The 26,782-nt window shown below is 45.2% G+C and overlaps 1 protein-coding gene across 8 annotated transcripts in view; it reads left to right on the top strand.

Moving 5' to 3' along the window:
• The first annotated feature begins 25 nt into the window (after positions 1-25).
• The window catches only part of myo1b (myosin IB), a 59,361-nt gene continuing 32,604 nt past the window's right edge, over positions 26-26,782 (top strand). For 5 of the 8 annotated variants that reach the window (XM_048238690.1, XM_048238692.1, XM_048238689.1 and 2 more), the window contains exons 1-3: positions 27-328; positions 8,635-8,778; positions 12,249-12,364. In XM_048238690.1, the coding sequence (XP_048094647.1) occupies positions 8,644-8,778; positions 12,249-12,364 (251 nt within the window). In that variant the 5' untranslated portion in view covers positions 27-328; positions 8,635-8,643. Of the gene's footprint in view, positions 329-8,634; positions 8,779-12,248; positions 12,365-26,782 lie in introns of all 8 variants that reach the window. The other 3 variants (XM_048238686.1, XM_048238688.1, XM_048238687.1) reach the window with 1 other exon arrangement.

Below are 26,782 nucleotides of genomic sequence, written 5' to 3' on the forward strand. Positions count from 1 at the left end.
TGGGCGTACGTTGTGTGTGTGTGAAAGAGAGCGAGAGAGAGAGAGAGGTGATTAACATTGAAGTGCATTGAGCAGTAGAATCAGTGCTGTAGCCACTCCCTGATCCGTGGACCCCGCTGTCGCGACCGCTTCCCTGCTTCACTGACTGCCTGGAGAGCTGGGCGGTAGACGCGTCCTGGACTGGTTCATTCAAAGTGGAGAAATAGCCCTCAGTTCACGCCGGGGAAGGGATAAAGGAATCATAGCCTAACTTTTTTCAAAGTGACATCTGGAAACTACATTCATTCTCAAGAGTGGATTGAAGGAGGGAGTTATTTGTACACACAAGGTATGTTGCACAGCATACAAGTTTTGAGATGCTGTCTGTCTGTCAGCCATGGAATAAGCCATCAAATAGCCCTAACAGTTCACACATCACTTCATTTGTAGGATAGGTGTACGGGTTTGTAAAAAAAATGTTGTCTTGGTTCATGCTGAATTGTTAACTATAACTTGGAAACAACGTCATTTGACAAGATTAAAGTCACCGATGCAGCAGGGACATTTGCAAACAGTCTCTCAAGTAGCCAACTAACTTTTGGTGCAGGGATAAAGATAAATATCAAACCGAAATCAGAATAGCATAACGCAAAGTAAATTAAAGCCAATACAACACCAGGCAGGTAGTTCACTGTAGGCCTGCTGGTTGTTTAGAACAAAACTTTTGCAGTTTAGGCAATAGGATTTCTTTCGAATTTGGCAAATTGTGAAAATGCATTAGTTGGGTAGGTTAAGGGAGGATGGTCTATAGGCTATACTGTAAATGAACAGGGACATCTGTATCACAGCTTGACCATTGTAATCCAACGGGGAAACTTCTTTGTCTGAGACCAGCGTTCCTAAACCATTCAGTGGAAACTTAACAAATCCATGCGTAAATTCATGCACATGGCAGCTTCCTATGCTTGAAACCCGACAACACCTAATATCTTCCCTTGACAAACTTAAGTCTGATAGACTTTTTTTGATTGTAACAAAAGTAACGTTATCATACCCATTGCACTCCCCTTCCCACAGCCAACTGGCCACCGCAAAGAGAATGGACACTGAATGGTATTACTGACTATCCCGACCGAAACCTGTAATGTGTATTTTGTGAGTGCTGTGCAAGACATTACCTGGCAAATTCATAGACGAATACGCAAACAGACATGTGCTTTCATTGTGTTCGCTCTCATTGCGGAATACATAAGACATAGTGGAAATACCATGAACCGTATGCTATGTTATGCTCTTGCAGTTTTATCAACAGACTTAAGAAATCAAACAAAATGTATTCATGTAGAGTCTCCAAGCATCCTCTAACTTTACGTTTGACTACTTAGAAAAAAATAAAACGTCTTAGGCTAATACAGATTTTTAAGAGTAGCCTATGGAACGAGAACTTAATTCTATTAGGCTACAGAGGAAATTAGGCTACAAAGGTGTGAGGGGGTTGGCCGAGCGTTTTCCATAGAAATTAAAAATGCGATATTTAGTCATAGCCTGCTACATAGGCTACATGAGACTCGACGCACATTTGACTGTCAACGATACAACTAACATTTGAATATTTTTTCCCAGGGAAATATAACCTAATTTGCATCGTAACATAGGACAGCGGTTCTAGTTTAAATACTTTCGACGAACAAACTCTCAAGCGTTTTTAGAAGCAAAACATTTTAAGTAGCCTATGCTGGGTCAGTGTAGCATATTCTTTACCCACGAGAGTATGGCTTTCCATGCCACAGGGACTTTGATGACTGAAACTCTAGGCCTACTCAGCAAAGTCCAAGCAGAAACACAAAAATGGGTTAGGCATGCATATTTAATACATTTCAAGCCTCAGTATGAATCTTCTACGCATTTCTCTGTTATCTGAATGACAAGGTATGGACATGCATATTGAAAAGGATATCACTACATTACAAATGATTCATCTATGACAAATCACCATATCTAGTTTTGAATGCATTTCAATTTTTTGATCCATTGTACATATATGCATATTTCAGTGTATTTTGCCCCACTCCTAAAGAAGAGAAATTCTTTTTTGTAACATTGGCTACTTTTAGATGCACTTTTAGATGTTTGTGCAATCAGTAAATATCACCAATCTGCCTCAGCTTGCCCAATAGTTTGGGGAAAGTCCACCTGTGCAGCCAGCTGAGTGTTTGCATAGTTTGTGTTATCAAAGGTAGCCACTTTACTATGGTGCTGGCACACTGTCATTATGCCAGTCTAAGCACAGGCATAATCTTCACTTTTTTGTTGCACCTTTGTAAGGAAGGGATGATGAAACTAGTCTTGGTGCAACCCACTCAGGGCAACAGTTCTTGTCAGTTTATTACTGTAGGGTAGTTTCTGGTAGAAACCAATAAAATTACCAATTGTTTAAAGGGAAGGCTTATTTCATTTCAGGTTCCTGATTTGCAAATTGGCTGTACACTGTTTAGTCATTGAGGCTGGCTGTGCGAGAAGTGATTGTCAGCATTTCAGAATCACAGCCTGGGATTTCATAAAGATTCATATGGTATTATCATCAATCAGCTTCTTGACAAACTCTGCCCACTTACTGGGAGTGGGGGTTAGATGGTTGCCACTTTGTAGATTAAAGAAGGGTCTGTTTGACAAAATGATGTCTTAGTATTGTATGAAACTTGATGTTGTACGTTGATGTTGTATGTTTTTGCCATTGGTTTTCCACAAATCTTTGATTTACCAGACTTCTCTGAGAGTATCAAAACATTGTTAAGTCCTATCCCTCCCATGTTGTTCCATGTGCTCATAATCAAGAGTGTTCACTGCCAGAGAACCTCTTCATTGTGGGCAGGTAAAAAAGAAAGCAGGAGTGCACTGGACTTTCTGTTTCGTGGGCAACGTGAGTCAGTGTGGGTTGCATCATGCTCTGGGCACATGCATGAGTGGGCCCACCCAACTCCCACCACGGGCTGCACTCGAGTATGGTTTGCTTTCAACAAAAACATTAAAAAAGCACACAATGCATGAAGAAGATGCATATAGATATAATTCAATTTCACTGAAATTCCAATGTGGGCACATTGCCTGTCACCCATTACTGGCAAAGATGCTGCATCAGGTACTGCATTGTATGGTATTGTACGTAGGATTGTTTGTCCAAACTGATGGTCTTTTCTTTCATGAGGTCTTACCGCACAGGTATGTCTTACTTGAACACTGACACAGCTTGAGTTCAGTGGAAACAGGTAAACAGGACAAGAGAAAAAAAATCTCCTAAGTCGATGGATGATCATGTTTTCTGAATAGTAGCACAGCTCACCACAGCACAACCTCCTATTACCCCCCGTATGCAGTCAGAATACACTCTGGAGTGGCCTCCAAGGTCCTGAGATGTCTGGCAGAACAGTCTGGCGACACTAAGTGAGACGGCCCTCCTGGGAGCGTGTAGCAGTGTAGTGCATGCACACCATGTGCACACCATCGCTCACTCGCTCTCGTCCAGCACCTCAGAGCTCTGGGGGCAACACACAGGGATGTGTGCGTGTGCGTGTGTGTGTGTGCGTGTGTGTGGCTGGGTGGGAGGAGTGAGTATTAGCTCCACAGGGGTTAAATGCATCAGTAATGGGGAAGCACATGGCTGGCCAACAGTCACTGTAAACATGGGCTCTGCACCAGGAGGCGCAAGTTGTGTCCAGGGATTAATCCAGCTTTCTACCCGAATGCCCCCCAAATGTTGTCAGGAGGGGAGATTTGGCTGCTTTATCAGGTGGCCCTTTGCATTGTGCATTGCACTCTTCCATTATTGGGGCTGTCATATTGTGAACAACTTTGACAAGAGCAAGCCTTTCAAAGTAAAGGCCGGATTGTTAATCCCACACTGATCAATCATTGTATCACACTCCAAGGCAGACAGGCAATCCAGGTGAACCCCATTAATCACAGTGACGCTGCACAGATGTCAGACTACAAATACAAAAGCTGTCATCCCAACTCTTGGGACTCAACTCTTCTCATAGATTACACTAGTCTGTGAGGAGGGCAGACTGCCTGTGCCCTTTAAAATGTCAACGTGTTTGACCCAGTGTACACACTGTTCTTTCAGATAATATCAGTTGAAAGGAATGCAGCAATGAGCATCTGGCTTTTTTGCCGTTAGGATTTTAGAAATTAGAGACATATTTTAGGGAACAGTTCAGTGAACTTCAGAATGGTTTTGCCTTGTTTTTGCATTTCCATTATGAACGGCAGGGAATTTGCTTGCAGCCAGACAAACCAAAGCCAAATAAGTGCTTTGCCTTTCTTCTGGCAAATGCAATACATTAGTGTTATGCTCACTTTGATGAATGTGATGGGACATTGGTAAAACTCCCCACTGTAGTAAATAAATGATGACCGATATCTGCTAGTGTAATCCAAAAATGTGCAAGATGCCAAAAGCACATGAGGTGATCCTCATATTCATTTGACTTTAGCTTTACTTTACTTTAGCTTTACTTCTGGCCCATTGTCTTCCTCACTTACATGATTACTAGACCAATGTATGTTTAGAGGCAAGGGATTTTTCCAGAGTTTTAAAAAATACTTTAGTAGTGCATAAGTCAAGCCAAGTTGAGATCACATAGTGCTGTGGAAAAGTCTCTCAAGGGTTTACCTTGGCACTCAGACATGCAGTGCCTCAGCGTTTTAGGCCATGCCAAGCCCAAAGATTCTGAAAAAAAACCTCCCACTCTGGCTGTAACTATGTAAAGCTCCTGTCCTGCTGTTCGATGTGGACTCATCTTAATGTGCATGAGTGGGGTTGTCATTTTGCCATGTGCAGCCTGCTTGGCTCTGCTTATGGGGATTTGCACTTCATTACATCCTATAATGGACTTTAATGTCATTATTTTTACTGTCATGCACAGCAAAGGCAGACTTTTGTGTGCTTTACAACTCTACTTTGCATGTGAAGCGGCGGTTTGTATATTTGTGTCTGTTGCATTTAGACTTTAATCCCAAAACATTATTCCAAAGTTAAATCCACTCTCTGTCGAAAGGCGAAAAACGCATATCATTTGAATCAGATTGTTCTATGCACTCTGGCGCCACACCATCAGACAGAGGTCCCCCCCCCACACACACACACATACACAAACACACACAGCTTTGGATGTTGGAGTAAGAGTCCATTCTCCACTGCTTGAAGTGTGACCTGCCTTAGGCTGAGACAAGGGAACTAGTATGATGGAAAATACTCATGGCACCAGTCCAGGGAATCTAAATGACATATATTCCATAGCTGTGGAAATAGCTAAAATCAAGGGGCCATGGTCAGTTCTAAAGGTGTAGAGGTTCTATAGTGAGATACTGTGTGAAGTGACCACAGGTCATGCTTGGTATGCGTTCATCATTAATCTTCTATGTGCATTTAGAGGAGTCATTTGTTTTGAGGACAACATTTTTAAAAATAGTTCTGGTAATCAGTTGAGTTAGGTAATCAGTTGAGTTATTTTTAATTATTTTTAAGCATGCTTGTTTATGTATATTTAGTACATTTGATTAAGGGAACAGGATGTGAATATTGGCAGTAACATCATGGCTTGCAGGTGGTTTCTGCTTGTACAAACCATAGGCAAGAGAGGTCAAATATCTTATGGTGTGATGCTAAGTGTTGTCAAGTCAAATGAGTAACACATTCTGTTAGCATGTAGCTTAGTCAGCTAGTCATTGGAATGATTTATAGGTTAGCATGTACCAGATTACAGTAGATTATTGGTAGCCTTTCATTCCTTTGAATATGTTTTTTAAATATGTTTTCAGGGCTTACACCTGTTTATCCTGAGTAATGTGGAATGATTTCTAATTTATGCTTCTATGATGTGCTCTCCTTAGTCATGTAGAGGAATGAATTCTACCCATAAATTTGTACCCCCTGATATTTTTGATTGGATGGTGCCGGTAGACCGGTCCCACACTATGATAATGCTGCAGCTTTTGTAGTCATCCAGCCAGCTCTTCCACACATGAAACAAGACTGCACGATAACCCACATACTCTGAGCTTTTTGTAAAAGTGTTGAGTTGGACACAATGCCAACATGACCTGGTATTCAACTTAGCTTTTATCGGTAAAAGCCAAATCAGTATATTTGCTGTCTTCCTGCAAATTGTAAAAATCGACTTGAGATGAATAGATATGTAATGGTCAAAACGGAGCTGAAAGAACCACTGAAACAGAAGCAGATCAGTGAAAAGGAGCTGTCAAAGCCTCAGCCACAGTTACACTGAGAGCTTCATCTTTCACCAGTGGTTCACTGGTGCAGGGAAAGTGAAAAAAGCTAAATGAGGCCGGACTGTGAAGACTGTACTACCTCCTGCCAACTGGGTTTATCTGCCCATAATGTAGAATCCTCGAGGAGAGTGCTGAAGAACGCTGGAAAAGGGATAGAGAGGATTTTGTTCCTTGACCGCATTCTGTGGGTTGCTATGCACCCTAGAAAATAAGCATTGGAATTGTTTCCTCGACATGGGAGGTGGATTTGGGAGCCAGTGCAACCCGCATCCCCCCCCCCCCAGCATGGGAGCACCATGAAATGAGATCCTCTTCCCATCACAATAGTCAGTCTAGTACAGTAGTGCTAAGGAGTGGAGCCAGGAGCACAGATCAGGTTTGTGCTAACAAGGCTGAGAGAAGTGACAAACTATGAGTTCACACAGCAAAAGATCAACGAGAAGACGAATCCCCTCTCAGGTGATAATAGTTAATAGGACCTGACTGGTCCTCCAACAAGACAATGATTAACTAAATGAATTGTAGACCTCAAGGTCATTTGTAAACTGATATGCAAATCTGCAGGTCTCTCCAAAATCCCCATCGTGCGTTGGACATTAGTCATGAGTTATTGTTTGCGACTTGCAATCCTTAACCAGAATGTAGTCAAAATGCATTAAAGGCATTAGTTTAGGTTCAGTGGAGAAAGATTGACTAGTAAATGACAACAGACTTCTAAATCAGCTATTACATAACAGATTTGGTAAAAGAACAGTGTTTCCACAGAATTGAATTGTATTTGTGGTGGTAGGTGAAGGGTGGGGGTGGGAGCAAACATTCTGTGTTTGAGTCAATAAAATGAATAGCCTATAGTTATACTTTCCTTGCACGAGAAGTTGATCTAGAAGTAGCTGTCACGTTATAGTGTGCTAACCTCGATAACCCAACAGTATTCTAACGTTAGCGTGGGGATACTGCTTCTTATATGCTTGCACATAACTTAATTATAGACAGAGAGAGATTAAATGAAAGGATTTCATCCCATATAAGTAGTACAACATAGAAAATCATTGTGTGGAGGTCAATGTTGATATTGTGGTTGGCCGCCACAAATACAGTAAGTCAATGTATGGGTAAACACTAAAGAATTCTGGCAGAGGGTTCTTCTATTTGAGCGATATCCTGTTGCCTATTTTTAGTCGTATCTTTGGTTGGGGTAATCAGTGTGCTGATGGCCATGGGCAGGGGGGTATCTGCGCACCTTAGTGCTCCAGCTGCATGGTGTCAGGGCCTGATGTGTCCAAGTCACGGCTCTGAACTCGGTGCACTGGGATTCCAGCCTCCTCCTCCTCCCTTGCTGATCCTGTGGTGTAACCCCTCCATTCCACTGACCTCAGCCAAGTTGTGATGGCTTTGTGTATAAATGTCTGTGGGAACATTGGTGTTTTACGCCCGCCCCGGCAGGGGGGCTGAGACGTTTGTGTTACTTGTAGCCAATTTGTTTACAAGTTGGCCTATTACTGATGTCATTCCACCAGCGGAGAGTACAGCATTCTATTGTTGTTGTTTTCCGCTGATGTACTGTAGAAGGGGAGGACAGGGAGGTGGAGGCCGACAATGGGGATTGAGCATGTCACATCGGGCTGGCCCCACTGTTTTAACAGTGCACAAGGGCTTTGGGGTGCAGTAAAGCCCGGTATCAGGGCGGTGAATGTGGCCGAGGCCTCCTTTTATCTGTGGGGCTATAGCCCCTGGATTAGTGCCCAAAGGAGACGTGCGAAGAGGGGGGGACAATTTGCCACCACCAGCAGTGTCTTTGTGTCCAGCCCTCTGTCCTCAGTCCCTTGCACAAATATATTCAAATGTAAGTGGAGGGTATCAGATGTCATGGCAAACATCAGCATTAGAATCATATGCAGAAGCGCTGTGTATGTTCAGCAGACTGACGAAGTGGGGGAAAGAGAAGTTCACATTGAGAGGTGAACTTGTGGAAGCCAAGGAAACAAGCCAAGGTCAAGAACAGGCTTCTTCCGTTGCATAATGCCCTAAGGAATTTCTCATATCCGTGGTGCTCTGAGCAGATTGGACGAGCCGGGTCCAAACTGTTCCCTCTGCTCAGAACCACTGTGGAGCAAATGCACCACTACCAGAGTTTATTTGAGTTGCCTATGTTTAGAGCTTGTGTGCTATTGGTTGATCAGAGCTCCTTTAGGGATGAAACCTCAAGCATGAATGCTCTGCTCTTTGTGTATTTCACTGAAATAAATGTCTAAATGTTCTGGAAAACCGTCGTTTCCTTTACTGGAATGAGGGTAATAGGGTAACCACAGCAGACAGCACAAGTGTCTGATCAAACTGTATTTTGTGTTTTTTTTCTATTATTAGGGGGGGATTATGTCCAAGATGGAGGTGAAGACATCACTTCTCGACAACATGATAGGGGTGGGGGACATGGTCCTCCTGGAGCCCCTGACAGAAGACTCCTTCATCGACAACTTACGGAAGCGCTTTGACCACAATGAGATCTATGTAAGTCACACCAGCCTTTTCACAATGCCACATTTAGCACCCATGAACTACCTGCTGCATTCAGACATTCACTTTCACTGCACACCCACTGTTCTCTCTGAACTGGACACCTTCATTCACACAATTCAGTTCATTTTGGATGGTCAGTGACCATCTGTGATGGTTAGTGCCATATTAAAAATGCCTGAAACAACCACTCCCCAATGTTCTCTGAAAATCGGAAAGGTTGATTGATCTGACTGAAACTGAACTGAAATATACTGTGGACTTACAGCATAAAGCTGCCTGTGAGTGAAATGCACAACCAAAGTAGATGTAGATTATTGAAGACTTTAGAAATGACCTTTAACACCATAAGTATGAAACCAGCATTTATTTCCTTGCCTAGTCTGCCTCATGCCCTTACCCACACGGCTTTATCCCACTAAATTCAGAACTCCCTTGTGTCAAGTTATGTTTACAGAACATTTTTGTTTGCAAGAGCAATCAGTCAGTCAAACAGGCATAATTCTGTGACGTATCATTGTCAGTCCCTTGGCATTTTCTTCCACTCAAGTCCTCTTGCAGAAGCGGTGGCATGCGAAATGGACCGCTTAGAAGACCCGCTCAATAAATCAGGTCACCCAGGAATGCATGATGTTTCAAATGAGGTGGAAGATCCAGAGCACTGCTCTGGAAGATGAGGCAGTGACTTAGGCCCACAACTAGCACCCCCCCACACACACACACACACTCTGCCTCCACCCTCTCCGCAGGCAGAAAATGATGGCCTTCACTCTCTGTCCCGGGGCACTCATGGGCTCCCAGACTGCAGTGCGCTCAACGGGGCCGTTGCCCAAGCCTCAGCTTTGGAGAGCGCTCTTTCCTCTGTGCTTAATAAGGCAGACGCCTGGGGATGATGTCATTTGTGGTAGCCCAGGGACCGCTCCTTCCACTTGGCCTTATAGAATCCAGAACTCACGACTTGTCAGGTTCTTCGCCAGCCTTGCATGACCGCTTTAGTGCAGTACACAGCTCTGGCTAACTCGTGTCATATATGTTATTCACGGATTGAGATAAATGCAGAGACCAAATTTCCCTCACGGGATCAAAAGAGTATATATACTTATACTTATACTATATCTTTATTGCCATGACACCGTAAGTGGTAGTTCTAAAGCGAGATATCATGCAGCAGGCAGGTTTTTGCTTGTTTATAGTTTTATGTAGCATTTTGTCTCATGCAACAGTTTATACTGAGAGGTAAGAGCGCTATGTATAACTCTGCTACTGATAAAACAACAACGGCAAGCCAGTGGTAAAGAATGTTGCTTTGAAATAGAGCTTGAAATAATTTACTGTCTTCCTCCCATCCTTTCAGAATTGCAGCATGTTAAAAATACTGCCGTGTAATAATACATATCGGGATGATGAAGCAGGACTCCCAAACTCGACCCGTCCTTTACTTGAATGTGTAGGCTTGACCTTTAACGTAATTGTTCAACCAGAGGCCTTGTAAAAACTGATGATCTTCATTCACACAAATAAGAGTAGTAGTTAAATAAAGCTTAGGCCATCTCAACCTGTAATTTGTGTTAGGTGTAGAGGAGTTACCTTGACTGTCTGGAAAACTATTTTGTGTCTGCAGACAAGCTTGTGTGGCGTATGTTAGCAGCTCATAGCTGGGCGGTCCCAAGCAGGCAGGTGAAGTACAGGCTTGGTCTCTAATTAAAGCACACAGGGAGGAGCGCACCACCATAGATATCTGCGGGTGTGTTCCACTTTTCCAGAACCAGTATTTAAATGCTATTCTTCTGATATTTTAGTACCAAGATACTTTGCATGCTCATACTGTTTCTGTGTGCATGTTAGGCCTTCTCAGGCATAACTGATGAAGAATACATTTAAGTGGCAGTAAACCAGTATGAAGCATCCTAATTTTGGATTTCACCTGAACCATTGACTAGGGCATAGCATGTGTTGTCTACTCTGTGTACTTAATACCTGTCTTAATCTTCAATTTTGATCAGTACAGTGGAAGTGTTTCAATATTCGCCGATACTCCATATCACCAACATGATAAACGTTATCAACTCCAATTACTGACTTATCATATTTATGCTCAGTTACGAAACGGTTACGGTAGTGGTTACGCCTTGCAAAATTCCCACACACACACCCTTTGGTCTGCCCTTTGGCTTTGTGCTGTTGACATAGGCACATAGTAAGAGGTTCTGCCTACTGGAGAGCTCATATCATGTTTACACAACACACGCCTGCCTCTTTCTGTGATGTCCAGATGGGACGAGTTCCTCACCTCACTGCTTGTTTCACACTACTATCTGAAGCAGTCAGGTTTAGAAGCAGAAAATGACTTTGCCATTATGGACAGCATACAAGTGTGTGTGTTTGTGTGTCGCTGTGTAGTCCTTTTATTGTTTCCTTCTGGAGTTGGCCAGAAAGAGGAAATCACTTTAAACTGCGTAATTTCTTGCGTACGTGTAGGGAGCGGGCAGTGCATCTGGCAAGCTGTCCCTTTATTTGTTTTTCGTCTCTGCATTTTTAAAGGTTCCATTATACCTCCCATATACTTTGGACAATGGGCAGTGGGCCAGGCCCTGTTACCATGGAGAAGGCCTGGTCCTCCATTTGAGAGCTTTATGCAACAGTCAAACACAATGAGAGCTGGATGGGGTCAAAGATTGCCTTTGTGAAGAAGCTTCAGATGGTGACAATACCTTCCTCCTTCCTCCGTTGCTTTCAAGACGCATACTCAACATCTCAGATGTGAAAAATAAAAAGCATCAACACTGATGGCTTTTGGCACCTTAACAGAGGAAATGGGAACTGCTGAGTGGCTTTGCAAAATAAAAAATGTATCTCTACTCAATAATGCTTTTCACAGTTCAGGACCAACACACAGACAGTGTGGCCTTGAACACTGGAGTCACACACAAGCATGAGCTCTGCAGCCTTGAAAGCAAAGTTAGCACTCAAGGTGCAGAGGTCCTGTCTTGGCTGACATCCATAGCCCAAATGGATGGACAGCACTCCATAGCCACGGTTTTCCATTCGGAATTCCGCACATTTTTCTTTTGTTTTTGCGCCTCCTCGTGCACTCTGGCCCCTGCGTGCCTGAACAATGCCCCTGGAATTCCCAGCTGGAAAGTGCCGACTGAGGCAGGGTTCAGCTCACCTCGGCGCACAGCTGTTGCCCCACGGCGGGGACGCGCCTGTGTGATTGTTTGTGGAACATGTGGTGCTTCTCTGTGGCTACAGAAGGCAACAGGGGGTTGTCAGAACAATTCAATTCACACCGCCATGACAGTAGGATTTCAGAGAACGGCTTAGAAGCAGGTGCACGTTATATTGTGTGCAGCAAAGTAGGAGTGGAAAGATGTCTATTTATTTATGAAAATGATTTTTATTCATGCAACTGTACACACTGTATACGCTTGATATTCATCTTTCATCTCTCTCTCTGTTTGCAGACCTACATTGGCAGTGTGGTTATCTCCATGAACCCTTACAAGCACCTCTCCATCTACACAGCAGACAAGGTGGAGGAGTACCGCAACAGGAACTTCTACGAGCTCAGCCCCCACATGTAAGTCCCAGGCCACGGCCACTGAGAGCGATGGCTGTACAGGTTCCATGCAGGACGCATCATAAATTTGCTGCCCCAGAGTCTTTTCAGTAGAAATGCAGAGAAAGTCTGTTTTACTGGTTGCCATCTGCAGAGAATTTGAGGACACACATTTATAAACATGACGGACAACCAACACAACAAATGTGATGATCAACAGACTAAATAAAGCATGGTTTATTTTTCTTTGGCATTCCACAACCCTACACACGACTTATGTTGACACTAAGTGTAGCCATGGCTGGCTAAGACCACCCAACACCTTATACATGTCTGCATCCTGAAAGAAGTAGGAGTTACGAAATGCTGCAACATTTAGGTGTCCAAATGGCATCCATTACAAACGCTCAAATGCTGTAGAATCATTCTTTTAGTAAGTGTGAAGCCTGTGCATCTGTTTTCTTCACGTCAGGGCCACATAAGCCTCCATGTTCTGGCCTGGGCAGATGAAATAATCACCAGTAATGGGCCCCATGGCTTGAGAGGATCCGACCACATAGACTCCTCCTCCATTTGAGTCTGCACGCAGCATGGGGGGGGGAGAGGTCAGGACTTTCGGCCTCTGTCAGTGTCCTGCCACACGCGAGTAAAGTGGCCATCTGTCTCCCCACAGCACTGCCAGCCGGCCGGCCAGTCTGCCAGATTCAAACAACAGAGCTCTGCTCGGTCCAATTAGTCAGCACACTCGCGTGGCAATCAGTGGACGACACACCAGCACTGTGGGACACCAGTAGCCTGGTCTCGGCCAGCCCCGCAGAGACACAAGCGGAGGGCTTTGTAAAGTGCCGGGCCAGAACTGAGCAGTCTGGTACCCAGCCAAGGCCTCCATGCAGCTCTGGAGTCTAGTTCACTCTCCCACCCTTTCCATCACAACCAGGCAGATGTGTCCAGACAGCTGTTTTCTCCTTTCTTTTTGAAACACGTTTAAGGAAGTAGATCATTTTTCTACTTACTTTCTCCTTTCCATGCTTTGTCCTGGATGTCCATGATCCCACAATGTGTTCATTAGGTCTTTCCCAAAGGGGTTTCCCTCACGCTGTTGTCGTGTTTGCCATCCCCATCTTGTTGTTGTGTTCAGACAGTTTCCATTTCTTTGGCTAATGTCAGGATCAACCCCCTCCTCCCTCTCACACACACAAAAATGTCTGATCAGAGGCCAGTGGGGGCCAGTCCAGGGCAGCTGCTTTGGCCATCACGCCTGAGAAGCTGAACATTCAGCTGCGGATGGAATGATGACCGAAGATCTGGGCTTACAGGCCCACCGGGACCTCACATTCCTCAGGCCAGGGACCGACTGCAGCATCTGAGCCCGTTTACAGCCAACGTTATGAAGTTATGAAGTTTTGCAGTCATCACCTCCGTAAACACCCCGAGGGCAATGTGTTGGAAAATTCTGTATGCTCAATGCCATTAAAATGAAAGGGACCCTTTCTCAGTGGGTTTTAGAATCCTGTGGTTGGCCCTTGCCCTATCTGAATGAAATATGCTTGATTGGGATTTCATGGATTTAAAGCACTGAAATTGAAAAATGTGGCACTGGAGCCTGCAGTTAAGTTCATAGAGTTTGTGTGCAATGTGCCATGATATTTAGTGGAAAGTGTCTTGGCATATTCAAGAATATGACGGAAATAACGAATAAGTCTTTTCTAAAAAGAAAAATGAAAATTATCTGTATGATTTATGAACCTCCAATGGGACTTGAGGAAGGTGTATGTGCTATGTAATACGGTGCCAGGTCAATGCATAGTGAGATGTCTGCATTACAGTGTCCCATTCCTGTGTTAACGTTTTATGTTTATATTGAATGGAAAACTCTGCATTTAATGTAGTTTCCATAGTTAGTTCCAAAGTTGGCTCACAAACTGAACTGTGTATCTAATGAACCGTTTCATAAACCACCACTGCTCTCTGCATGTGGTGTAAAGCCACTTGTCTCTATGCTCCACTGTTTGTTATTGGACAGAAACGGAGCAGGTTTCAGCTGAGGAAGTAATCTTCCTCTCAGAATGGTCCAAAAAATTCCAAGCTGGATCAATGGACAACGATGATCTGTTGAGGCCTCTGCTGAGCTGGCTCAGCAAGTATTATCGACTCAAGCCAAAACACGACACAGAGAGAGGAGAGGGGGAGAAGGAGAGCTGAATCACTGGATGCACCCCCCCAGAATCACTCGTGCACTGCACACCCATTCATTCCCCCTACCCAGCTGACTTCCATTAAGTTTTGGAAAACGATAAGATGAGGGAACAGCACTGAGGCTGGGCTAGATGGAGCCGAGGCAGCCTCGAGGTATCCATCTCGTGGTGAGCGAGAAGCTCGGAGATTAAGGTCTCTTTTAATTGGGTCCTCTTTGAGAGGTCATGAAGTGTCTGTCAGAGCTAGCTTTTTTTTCCCAGAAGTCTTTATGAATCGATCTTAATCCCCTAGTCTGACCATCTGTTTGCCGTTTCGACTCGAGTCGAGTGGCTCTCATGTAAGATAATACCACCCAAATGTATCAGCTGGATCCGAGATGTCGTCATCATCATCTAAGTGATTCATCACTTTGGAGAAATGGAATGCAGACTAGTGAGATCCTGTCCTATTACAGGCTGTGATTTGCCCAGTAGCTTCACTGGAAATGCCGTAGTATCATCACAGTCTATTTAAACTATTTTAAGAGTTTATGGGTTAGTGTGAGATTTCTAATGTCTGCTTGAGATATATGTATGTCGTATCAATACAATTAGAACCCTTGTGATCTGCAGATACTTCATTTTTGCCGTGAGCAAAATTAAGTATCAGTTCTAGAAGACTGTGTTCTCAGTGGGGGGGGGAGCCTTGTGAAGTCCACTTGTTGAGCTTGTGCATGCTGGCACGTGTCAGCCAGCCCATTTGCATTGATTTGCCAAACATTAGTGCAGAGTGAGTGGCCATGTTTTTTTTTATGACCACAGGCAAAACAGAAGCAGAATCACATCAACATCTAAAGCGTGTGAGGCTGAGGTCACCAGCGAAGGGAACAGTGGCTGTCAAGGTCAAATATAGATCCTTTTTTTTTCACATTTGCCCAGCTTAGACACCAGGCCTCCCAAAAACAGCTTGTCATCACAGTAGAGCGAACAGTAGAGCAAGTCCACAACAAATCCAGTGCATCTGTAGGAGAGGTGTGTGTGTGTGTGTGGGGGGGGGGGGGGGGTGTGTGTGTGTGTGTGAGAGTGTCCAAACAGGAAAAGCAGAGGGCCATTATTATGGCTTGTAGAAGCTGTGAGGGGAAGGAAATGTGCTGTCGTCAGGATTCATCAGGAATCAGACCCTCCTCCACATGGGCCTGTTTATTTTACCACACCACACTGTGCTTTCAAAGGTCACCCAGGCAGTAAAACAACCAGATTAAATGAAAGATAAACATTTACTTAGCTTAGCAAGATCTCTGCACATGCAGTTGCGCTTAACCAAGTGCCTCTTCCCTCTGGCCAAGCCCACTCTGGGCATTTCAATAAATCATGTTTTTTTTTTCTACACAAATGTGATCTATCTCACTATCTGGGAAGTGCTTTAGATGGTCGGAGTGCTTGATGTGTGCACTTAGGTTGTATTTGAATCATTAAACTGAATTAATCCTCTGTTGGGTTTGATCATGTTGTATCCTTGCAGACCTGTCTGATTTGGATGCAGCCTTCGTTTTCAGACCATTTCCAGACTAGATGGTTCATGTCATGTTAAGCTATTGGTGCCCCCAATATTTAATTTGTGTTAACCTACTCCTGTTACCCTGATGATTTGTAATGTTTTCATGTCTTGCATGCTATAGCATGTGACCACCTCTTCCAAGACTAATTTTGCATTGACTTTGCAGTGCTTTAGCTCCTCTCCAGCTTAACTGGGATTTCCATGTAGGCCCTCTGATTGGGCTCGTCCTAAGGAGATCTGCATTGAGCAGTAATTAAAGTAACACCAGGGGTCCACTGACCCTCCCCAGTCTCTGAGCCTCATAAAAGACTTAACACCCTAAAGCCATCAGGAAAATACGGGCCCGGCTTAGCAGGGCTGCTCTCTCTGTGCCGATTGCCACTCATGAGGGAGACGAGATGAGGTCTCCATTCCATCAGTCCAGACGACCCAGGAGCCAGTGGGGGAGCAGTGCAGTCGTAAAGATTTCATTGTATTCTCTGGAGTGATGTTTTTATAGGTGTAGAATGAGCAGAGTGTCATGTGGGTGTCCTTCAGAGTTTTGAAACTCAAGTCAAAACTCTATACACATCTCAGGCTGGAGGAAGCTGGTGGTCAGGCATTGCTGCAATGTCCGACAGCTGGTCTCTTGAGAAGGCCACTCATTCCCCCCTGGAGGTGAACCAGCACCTGAGAGTGGGACATCTGTCATTTAGGAAAGGGGGTTGTCAATCAGACCATCTCAGCTTGTTTTTACAAGTCGTCCCACAATGGTGTGGGTGGAGCTGAGGAGAGCAGGGACAGAGAGTACGTCTGCCCTGGCCACACCGGTGTGTCTGCTCTGCTGCTGACCACAACGTCTATCCGCATGCGTCCAGAGGGGCCTGAGAATGAAGTCAGTTCGAGATAGTGTTATGAGATAGTAGTGAGATAGTGATATGATATGTTATCAGCTGCCTTAGCAGTTCATGCAGAAGTTAAAGTAGCCACATAATTCTTGAAAATATTTGACATGCGGCACACTTGGTTTACTCTCACTCAGTATGACCACACTGTAAATAGAGAAGTGCCTTGTTTCAGCACGAGCTTGACGAGATTTTTTTCCCTAGGCTGAGGTTTAAGATTACGTGTGAGATAAAGTTTGACTTCTTCAGGCTCATGGTGTTTTGCCTAATGTTTGCTCTGACTGGCTGTTTGGGGGACATACTGTTTTGTGTGCCTGGGGTTACAAAGAAGGCAGTCTGTTCGGGCCTCTATTACTGCTATCCCCGTGGCCTGTCATTTCAGGAGCCTCTTGCCAAAGTAAAGTGAATGATGTCTGTGAGTAATTAAAAATGGAAGCAGATCTCTGTCGTCATGAGCTGGAGCCTTTATTTCTATTCATCGCCTTTTCATTTTTTCTCCACGATCTCCACATCCTCAGAGCATTTTTCCATTCTTTTTGCTAACTTAGCCACAGGAATTCAATCTCAGGCTTGGGTGTCACACTCATTTTATTTAATGATGCAGCATAAAAACGTTAGAGAATTTCAGTCTGGGCATTTGCTCAGAAAGCATAGGCTTTGGCTCACCGAATCAGTTTCCACTTACCTAGGTGTGGAGGACTTGCAGGGCAGTGATGGCCCAGTCTGTCCAGCTCCCTCTCAGTGGACTAAGAGGAGCCTGGGCAAAGGCTTTACTGACTCTTATGTTCCTGCAGCATATGCATGGGATGAGCTCACCCCAGTGGCGTGGTGTGAAGGAGTATGCTTGCCCTGCCACTGGACAAGGGGTTGATGGGTACAGGCAGGAGCACTGGCTAGCAGGAGGGCTTGGCACCCGAGTGCTTACTTCAGAGTAACATTGGCCTGTGAGCAGGTAGCACCTAGGTAACACTGGACCAGTGGTCCCTCGTCATAATAGATTATGTCCAGTGGTCCCTCGTCATAATAGATTATGTCCAGTGTTTGGGCACACATAAGTGGACTGGAAAGGCCGGATAAAGACGCAGTGATGGCCACGCACGTCCCATGCCAAACTTGGATGGGTCCATTCACAGTTTTTCATTTTTGTTTCTGATGTTTCGAGCCGTGCGGCTCTTCCTCAGACTATGGGAAAGGCCCGATGCCCTTCTGTGCGTAGTGTACTTGGTGAACCAAAACCGCTTTTATTTATTGCATGACTCTTTGCTGTGGAGTTCACATGTGCGCAGTGTATTTTTCTTTTCTGTTGTTTCAAATGTCAAATTCAAAGAGAAGGGTCTGTCTAATCATGACCTTTTAATGCTTAGACTTTCTGTCTGTGTTTGAGCAACAAAAAAAAAAAAGTCTTGGACATTTTTATTGATAATGCTCTCCAAATTTGTGGTTAAGGCGAGCTTCCAATCGTTCTCTGTCCCAAAACACTGATGGTGTTGGTCTGTATGAGTAAACTGAGTGAGTCATCATGCTGTCACACTTAGTTAACGTTAATTATCTTATTTTTTAGAAAACTAGCCTCTTTACTGTGTTTATTAGCTACATAGGCCACATTATCCGGCCTTCCCAGACTGAAATTAGTATTGGCCCCAGCAACTGGCTGGGGCACCTGCACCTTACGCCGGCGACCCGGGTTCGATTCCTGCCCCGTGGCCCTTTCCGGATCCCACCCCGACTCTCTCTCCCACTCACTTCCTGTCATTCTCTACTATCCTGTCAATTAAAGGTAGCCTGGGTGTTCCCATGATGCCTTGCGCACGATTTGATTCACGCTGCTAAGGCAGCCTGGAGACCATGGAGCAAATTTTCGCCTGAGATAGGGAACCAATCACAGAACAGGTGGGAAAGCAAGACGATGATGAGCTATGCACAGACGCATTTGATAGACATCCGTGGCACCCAATAAACAGATCTGGGCATTTTTTTCAAATGCGAGAAAATGAACGTTTGGTTCCCAGACCACGTCTCATTGAGAAGTGATTGCGCTAGCCAGGCTAAATTAAAGGCATAAAAAAAGGCCAAAGAAATATACTTAAAAAAAAAAAGTATTGGCCTGACCACACCTGCTACCCAATACACCAGGGCCCAGAGAGAGTATTGTGAAGCACCACAGCTGGGTCTATAGCTATTAAGCCTAATTATGCCTGCTGGCTACTGGGAGCAATCAGAGGCCCATAGCCAGTATTGTGGATGGCATCATCATTGCTCCTGTGAAGAGATCAACATTAGCTTAGCTCCACCCTCCCTTTCTCTCTCTGTCTTTGGCTCTCTGCTCATTTTCACCCACTCAATCCCTATAAATCTGTAAAACAAGGACAGGTGTGCCCCTTGAGGATCCTTCCTGCCCCTTTAGTATCCTTCCTGCTGGAGTCCAGCAGCCTTGCAGATGGTATGGTCGGTCCTCTTTGTCTAAGTGTGTGTGTGTGTGTGTGGTAAGCCCAGTCCTGGCTGCGCTGGTACAGTGGTGAGGGGGGCTGGGCTGCTGGTTCTCTAGGGAGGGATCAGGTTGCGCCTGTGTGTAATGAGGTAATGAGACTGGGGTTCAGTCTCGGCTCTCCACTCTCTCCAGACTGGTGCTGCTGCTGCCACAGGGGCATTGTTCACAGTGGGGACATACAAAATGGCTGCTCAGGGGTGGAGCGTGGAGGGGGTTTCATTCATATCCAGTATTATGTCATGGTTAGGACTCAGTGTAGGAGAGCACTGTGTATATGGAAAATGAGGTGGGACGCTTGTGGTAAATTCTCATTCTAAGCCAAAATGTCATCGCCAACATCAAATCATGTGTGCTTAGCCAGAGTTTATCTCCCTGCCAAGGCCTCCATTGGAGCATATGTCTGCTGTTGTAGAGAATGAGAAAATCCACCACTGGATCAAAACTGACTATCAGGCTCCAGACATTGGTGTCTTCATCAGTCTTGTAGTTTAGTCTTTGACTAAAGTCTATGGCCAGACTGCTGCTGTGAATGTGGGAACTGCTCTTTCTTTCCAGTGGAAATCATACATTTCAAACACTTCAGCGTTTCTCTGAAAGGTCAGTCTCTTTAACTCTTGCCATAGGATGGCCCACTTTTCCTCCTTGGTGGTGAGACGGACACCAGCACCCTAAGCCAAGTGGCTCATCCTTGGGATTTACAAGGGATTCTGCGTTTCAGTGATCTAGAAATTGCTCGGTCATCATGGATTTAGTGTGTTTAATTTCTTTGGGGAACATTTTCGATTGATGTAGCTGAAGAGCTCAGACATTCCCAGGTACTCTTCATATCAGGGATTATATGCTGGGCATGTTTACTGCAGGCCGTGTACATGCAAATACACCCGGATTGGCTGGAGGTGGGTGAAACCTGCTGAGTAAAGTCTTACTGCCCATCAGTGGCTCTCTAATGTACCCTCATGAGTGTCTGGCTATTAACGTGATGCTCATCATAGGTCCAGGGTACATGCGGGGCTGTGTGGTGGTGGTGGACTGGCCTGGGATAAGGAGTCTCTATAGTCTCCAGACCTGTCTGTTCTCGCCCACACACACTGAGCAGGCCTGAATGCAGTGTGTCAGTAAATCTGTAAACATGTAAATGCAAACATGTAAAAGTCACCAAATTCATCATTCAACATTTTAAAGTTATGTTTTTTTAATCATGTTGTAGTATGATCGATCATGTTTTAATCATATGTCCATGATGAAAAGACCTTTCCTGAGAGCCTGAACCCTCTGAGTTACAGTGTGGGATCTTCCCCGGCTGGGAAAACCTTGTTTTCGACGAGTCACCTGGAAGAGCGAGAGCAGTGGTGTTTGGAAATCTGTGTTTGGAAGTCATCTGTTTGACTTGGACTCTGGACGCCAGAACTCGCACATGTGTGGCGAAGCCGGCAGCCTTTCGTGCTTTTTATTTTTCCATTAAGGCTGTTGACCAGATGTCTGGAGGACCCATCATCAGTAGCAACAGTAGGCCTAATCACCTACAATCATAAAAGGTGAATTTGGATAGAGGCCTATAAATGGACCCAGTGCAGTCAGTTCTCCACTTGGTGTTCTGATACTTTTTTTTCCACACCTGATATTGCTTTATTATCCTGGCATAGCTCACATGGTGGCATGGCCAGGTGGCCATACTCCTGTATTTTGCCCTGCCCCCTCCTACAATGATGACTTGTCATTCATGTTTGTTTGCATAATCACTCGCTCTGTTCAAAGGACACAGGGTTAGACAAGTAATAAAGAAGCCTAACCCAGATAGCTCTTTTTTTTAACCTTAAGAATGCATTGACTTCACAGTATTTTTAACCCTTTGCTTTTCAGTCCCAGGAAGCTTGTTCCAAAATCTCATTCTAGAAGTTTCCTCTATTCTTACATTTTTAATACCGTTTGAAATGTCTAATCAATAATATATTACGTCCAAAAAATAATTGTATGGTGAAATTCGGATTCGGAAGATTTCTATGTTGCGTCACCATCAAACTAATGGCTTGTGTGGGCAGCTTCAGATGGCCAGGTAGAGAGGGGAGAGTGAAGTGTGTGAGTGAGTGCCCTTCCAGAATCTCTGCTGCCGTCACTGTTGTAAATGTGTAATGGATGGAAAGTTGAAAATGTGGACGCCCACCTGCAGCTGTACGAATCGCATACAAATCTGATTGTCATTATTCCTATAGCAACGGGCCATAATCAGCAGCTGTTGCCTGTGCACACGGGGAAACCTTAGAAGCCGAGAAAAGCCACCCTGATGTACTTTACGAGTCTCTGGAAGGAAAGCTCAGGGAAAAAAGCTTCTCGCCGTGTCTGGAAAGCCCCCCTTACAGGTTGAGAGAGGGTGTTTTTCAGCTAAAAGTATAAGTATATATACTCTTTTGATCCCGTGAGGGAGGGAAATTTGGTCTCTGCATTTATCCCAATCCGTGAATTAGTGAAACACACACAGCACACAGTGAACACACAGTGAGGTGGAGCATACACTAATCCCGGCGCAGTGAGCTGCCTGCAACAACAGCGGCGCACTTCAGCCGTGCCTACTGGTCAGGGCTCGAACTGGCAACCCGGTTACAAGTCCGAAGTGCTAACCAGTAGGCCACGGCTGCCCCTGTAAATACTATACTTATACTTATACACATACATGGTGTTGTAATCAAGTGTGGTGAACATAGAATGAATCAATGAGTCAATATTTCTGACTTTTTTTTTTCTGAGTAAGCTCCTTTGTACTAGGAGTGTACTAAGTTCACCAATTCTACCATGCATTGATGTCGGTGTAGCCTGTTCTTTTTGTCACTCAGGTGTGTGTTTGTCATGCATTATTACTCACTACCCAATATGTCAGTCATCTACTCGCCCTGAGGTGTGCCTCATCATGGAAAAAGGGTCATTTTCAAAGCAAGAACAAAAGTTTGAGGTTATGTAAGCTGCTGAGAGTTTGCCCCGTTACATTGTCTGCCAGTGTGTACACAGCCCACTCTACTGAGTTAAAGGGCAGTTTTGTAATGTGTGTGATTCTGATTGGTTGGACCAATCCACCCAGACACTTGCAAAACCTTGATGTTCTCTTATCTATTCAGATCCCTATCATAATCTTATCTTTTTTAACCACACTTACAAAGAAACACACTCATTCACACTCTCTCTCTCTCTCACTCTCTCTCTCCCTCTCCATTTCTCTCTAACACACTCACACACACACTCACACTCACACATGTATACAGCATATGCTTTTACACAATGTGCTCTTTCTATCCAGATATAATTACTCTGCTAGGATTAACTCTGTCAGGATACTATAGTGAACATTAAAACGAGTTTGTTGTGATTGAAATAGACATGGATTAGATAGAATTAAAGTCTCAGATTATGATTGAGAGATTAATCATTTTTAAGTGCTCCCACTGACTGAGAAGTTAATGTGTGGTAGCTAACAAACACACTTGGTGCCAGAGGCCATTGTTGACTGCCCTTGCCTCAGAACTTTCCATGTTTTCACAGTAATGTTCCTTCCATACATGTCTTAAAGCACAGCCGTACTATTGAAAGAGAGGCTCACCAGAAGCGGTTTTGCCCCAAAGAAATGCAGCTGCAGACACCGAAGCCTGCTACCTCTTCACATCTGACCACCCCATCTCCCTCCCTCATTTCCTGGAGCAGGGCTTTATAAACAGTCTTTGCCCAGTGCATATGGTGGCTCCCCTGACTCCAGTGCCAGCCACAGCCACAATGGCCCTGTCTGTAGTCTAGTGCGGTGCTGTTCCACTGGAACCTATTTGGTGTGCAGGGGTCAGGCTGAGGCCAGGGCTAACCGTGCGCCAGGTCAAGTGATGCCGGGCCATTCAGAGCCGAGACGTGTGTCTGTACTCTCTTTATATGGTCTTTCTCCGATTTCTTTTATTTGCATACTTTTACGTAATTTACGTACTGAGTATCAGTTTCAGCTCAAATCCAGTGTTGAAATGAGAGTGTAGATCTTCCCTCAGGATAGATGGAGGATGTGCTCACCACAGGAGACCAGAGCAGCAGCACACAGGGAGCTGTGTTTGAGTCATGCCAGCGCAGATCTGGGTGATGAATAAGGTTTTCTGTGGTGGTGAAGTACCATGGCATGGAATGATTGACTGCTTGACAGCCCAGACGGCCATAAGCGGTGGTGGTTAGAGAATGTGTAGTCTTCTTTGTATACCGCTAAACTTTACCTTCAGCCATGATATTGCTGCTGAGGATCCTAGAACCAAAAAAAAAAAAAAAAATAAGAGTTAAAAATGACAACTCAGAAAGCTCTGTTTCCCATTTACAATACAGCTCAAAAGATAACCAGAGGGCTGAATGGGAAGGTTGTAGGAGGAGAAGAAAGAAAGAGAGAAATAGAATACACTCCCAAACCTCAAAGACTTGGATCTGAACAGTCGCTCTCACCGTCACCTGTAATGAATCCTGAGCTCCAGCGGTGCTGTGGAAGAGCCTCAGCGGGCGCCCTCTCCCCCAGAGCGAGAGATGTGAGTCGGGTCGCCTCGCCGCACCTCTGGCCTCCTGCAGGACCGACGCTCCAAGCTGTCCGGCCAGAAAAGCTGAGTCAGAGCTCAGACAGGAGGAAACGGTAAAGGCATCCGCTCCAGAGAGGCTAAAAACAGCCTGCCTGACTCGCTCCTCTGTTCCCATCTTCCTCAGGATGTGTGTGTGTGTGTGTGTGTGTATGTGTGCGTGTGTTTGTTCTTGTAGACCAGGCGCAGGTCTAACACAGATGGCCCCTTGGGCTACCGTGAAACACTTATTCAATTGTCTTAGCCTTGCACGCAAGAAACTAGTCTGGCTTTCTGTAAGTGCTTAATACAAATTTTGTGATGGAATTAAAAAATCATGTGATTCTCATTTTCTGTATTTAACACCATATTTTGGATGGTCACATATGGTAGCTGTTTCGTGAGGGTATTTCCGTCATTCAATATCTAGGGGTTCAGCGAAAGAGTTCAGTTAGTACTTCCATTGTAATATTGGAGCAGAATGAATGTGTTGTGTGGATTTTCAGACTGTAGAGGTGACACATTTGTCCATAATGCATTCAGAGGATTGCCTCTGTGAAAAGGTCCACAGTCATGGCTGATGAGGATTAAGATATTAACCTCCCATCGGGGCGTATGATTTGTTTGTTGTCACCTTAAATCATCGGCTGAGTAGCATAGTGGAGCTAGATGATGGCACCATTGCCCAAATGGCCATTTGTGATCTCTAAGTGTATATGGGAATGACTGCATGCACTCATCCAATCTCTCTGTATGAGCCCTCAGCAGTCGTTCTGTTGCCTTCTCAGTCTCCTGTTGAGTCCTTAGGACTTCTTCCCTGAGGTCCTATGACTGGTTACAACCCCCAGCCTGGCCATTTTTAGACGTAATGAAATGGGGATGTCTCATACATTTTCCATTGAGTGTGCCCTAATGTTGGGCAAAGCCAACCACTGGCAGCAGCAGCAGGCTGAAAGAAGCAAAGCAGACTGGTAAAGGTAAAGCAGACTGCTTCGTCTCTTAAGGTTCGCCAGGTCACCTGGCAGTCCGCACCCGTCTGTGGGGAACTCCTTCCTGTGAGTCAGCCCCGGCTCTATTGTGCTGTGGCCCATGCGCCCGTCCCTGTGCCACCTGGGCCTCACGGACAGGAAAGACTCGTTTCCACCGAGGCTCAATTAGCACGACCTACGGATATCCTGGAGCTTACTGTACAGCAGGCAGGGTGAGCTCTGACTGTGCCCCAGAATGGGCAGAATGGCCACACAATAGCTCCATTATGTTCTTTATGAAACAATTGAACATCTCTATTGCCTGTGTTTATTTTCTGCTGCTGGTCTGGTTCGGCTCACCGACATCTGGTGTTTCTTCCTATGGCACAGCTTTGGCTGTTTTTGCTGCTTTGTAATGTGAAAGGCAGTTCCCCCCACAAGGTTTCAGGGTGGGTACTAGCTCTGCCACCACCACACCAGCCTAGAGCTTCAGCATGAAACCACTCACCAGAGCTTATGTGGGTGCCCTGAAAAGAACTTCAATGCCCTCAGCTTTGAGGACAGGCCTGGAGGTCAATCTGCCCACTGGTTTTCCGGGGTGACCAGAAGAAGGGCGCTGGCTATTTTCTGAAGCTTGCCTCATGCGGTGGGTGGTTGCCCTCACCACTGCCACGAGGGTGCTGTAAATTACAGCTGTGGGGCCCCACCACTTGTGTGATCATGGCGAGCCAGCCGGGCCCTCCCCCTGCCCCGCCACACCCCTCTATCCTGGTCTGATGTGGAGGCTCTGGGACACTGGCTAATGGGGGCCTTTGATGTCCCTTGGTGGCCCCTTGTGATTTCAAATCGCCACACATCTAACAGTGGCTGGGGGTTAGTTAATTGCATATGGTTTTGGTGATCTTTTTCCGAATCAGATGCTCTCCTCTTCCCCTCTTGGTAGTTAGTATTAAACTTCTGTCCTCAGTGCTTTGAGATTTCCTGCATCAGTGTAATCAGAAAGGAGAGCATGTGTTGAGTTTGTGGCCTATGGATCTCAACTGTGTTTAGTTTTCAGCCAAGTGAAAGCTGCAGACAGACACCACACACGTGTCGCTGGCTGGACTCTTTGTTGCCAATGGAGTGTCGTGTTCTCTTTCTTCCCAGGCCCCCCATGTTTTTACCCCACTGAAAGCCCTCCAGCTCCCCCATGCGCCAGCTTGCGAGGCCTATTCATATTGTGATTTCGGCCATTCATATTCATGCGGCCTGCTCACCCCACCCATAGTAATTTGGGGCGTGCTGGCAGGGCCTGATGCATCATGTTGGATCAGCAGAGCTAATTTGGCAAATTTCCCTCCAGCAGACCACCCTCTGCCCCTCCTCCTCGCGTCCCCCGTCTGATGGAGGGGGGGTAATTGGGTGATGCTTGTCTTTTGTCAAGCTCATGTCGAGCGGTTCGGCTGTTTTCACTAACGCCCAGACATCTGTTCCCTGGGCCTTTGCACATTTCAGCTGTGATGTAATGTCCCATGCTCTCTGTCTCTCTCTCTCTCTCTCAGACCACCGCCCAGTTCCCAGAGCCCTCTCACACTGGCTGCAACTTTGGTTCAACTCCACAAAACAACCCAAAGGGCATGTGTACCCCACTCCCTCTCTGATCGCTTCCTCAGATAACAGTTTCACAGATATGCGGCAACTTTGGGAAAATATATATTCATATTTAGTCATTTAGCATTATCATTACATCGCGTTTTTACTAAAAAAAAACAAAAAACAAAGCACAGCAATTGACTGCCTGACCTGCCTGAATTTCTGACCTCTGCCTGTTGTTT

Source organism: Alosa alosa, chromosome 3, assembly GCF_017589495.1.
Source record: "Alosa alosa isolate M-15738 ecotype Scorff River chromosome 3, AALO_Geno_1.1, whole genome shotgun sequence".
In the NCBI taxonomy this organism is placed as follows: Eukaryota; Metazoa; Chordata; class Actinopteri; order Clupeiformes; family Clupeidae; genus Alosa; species Alosa alosa.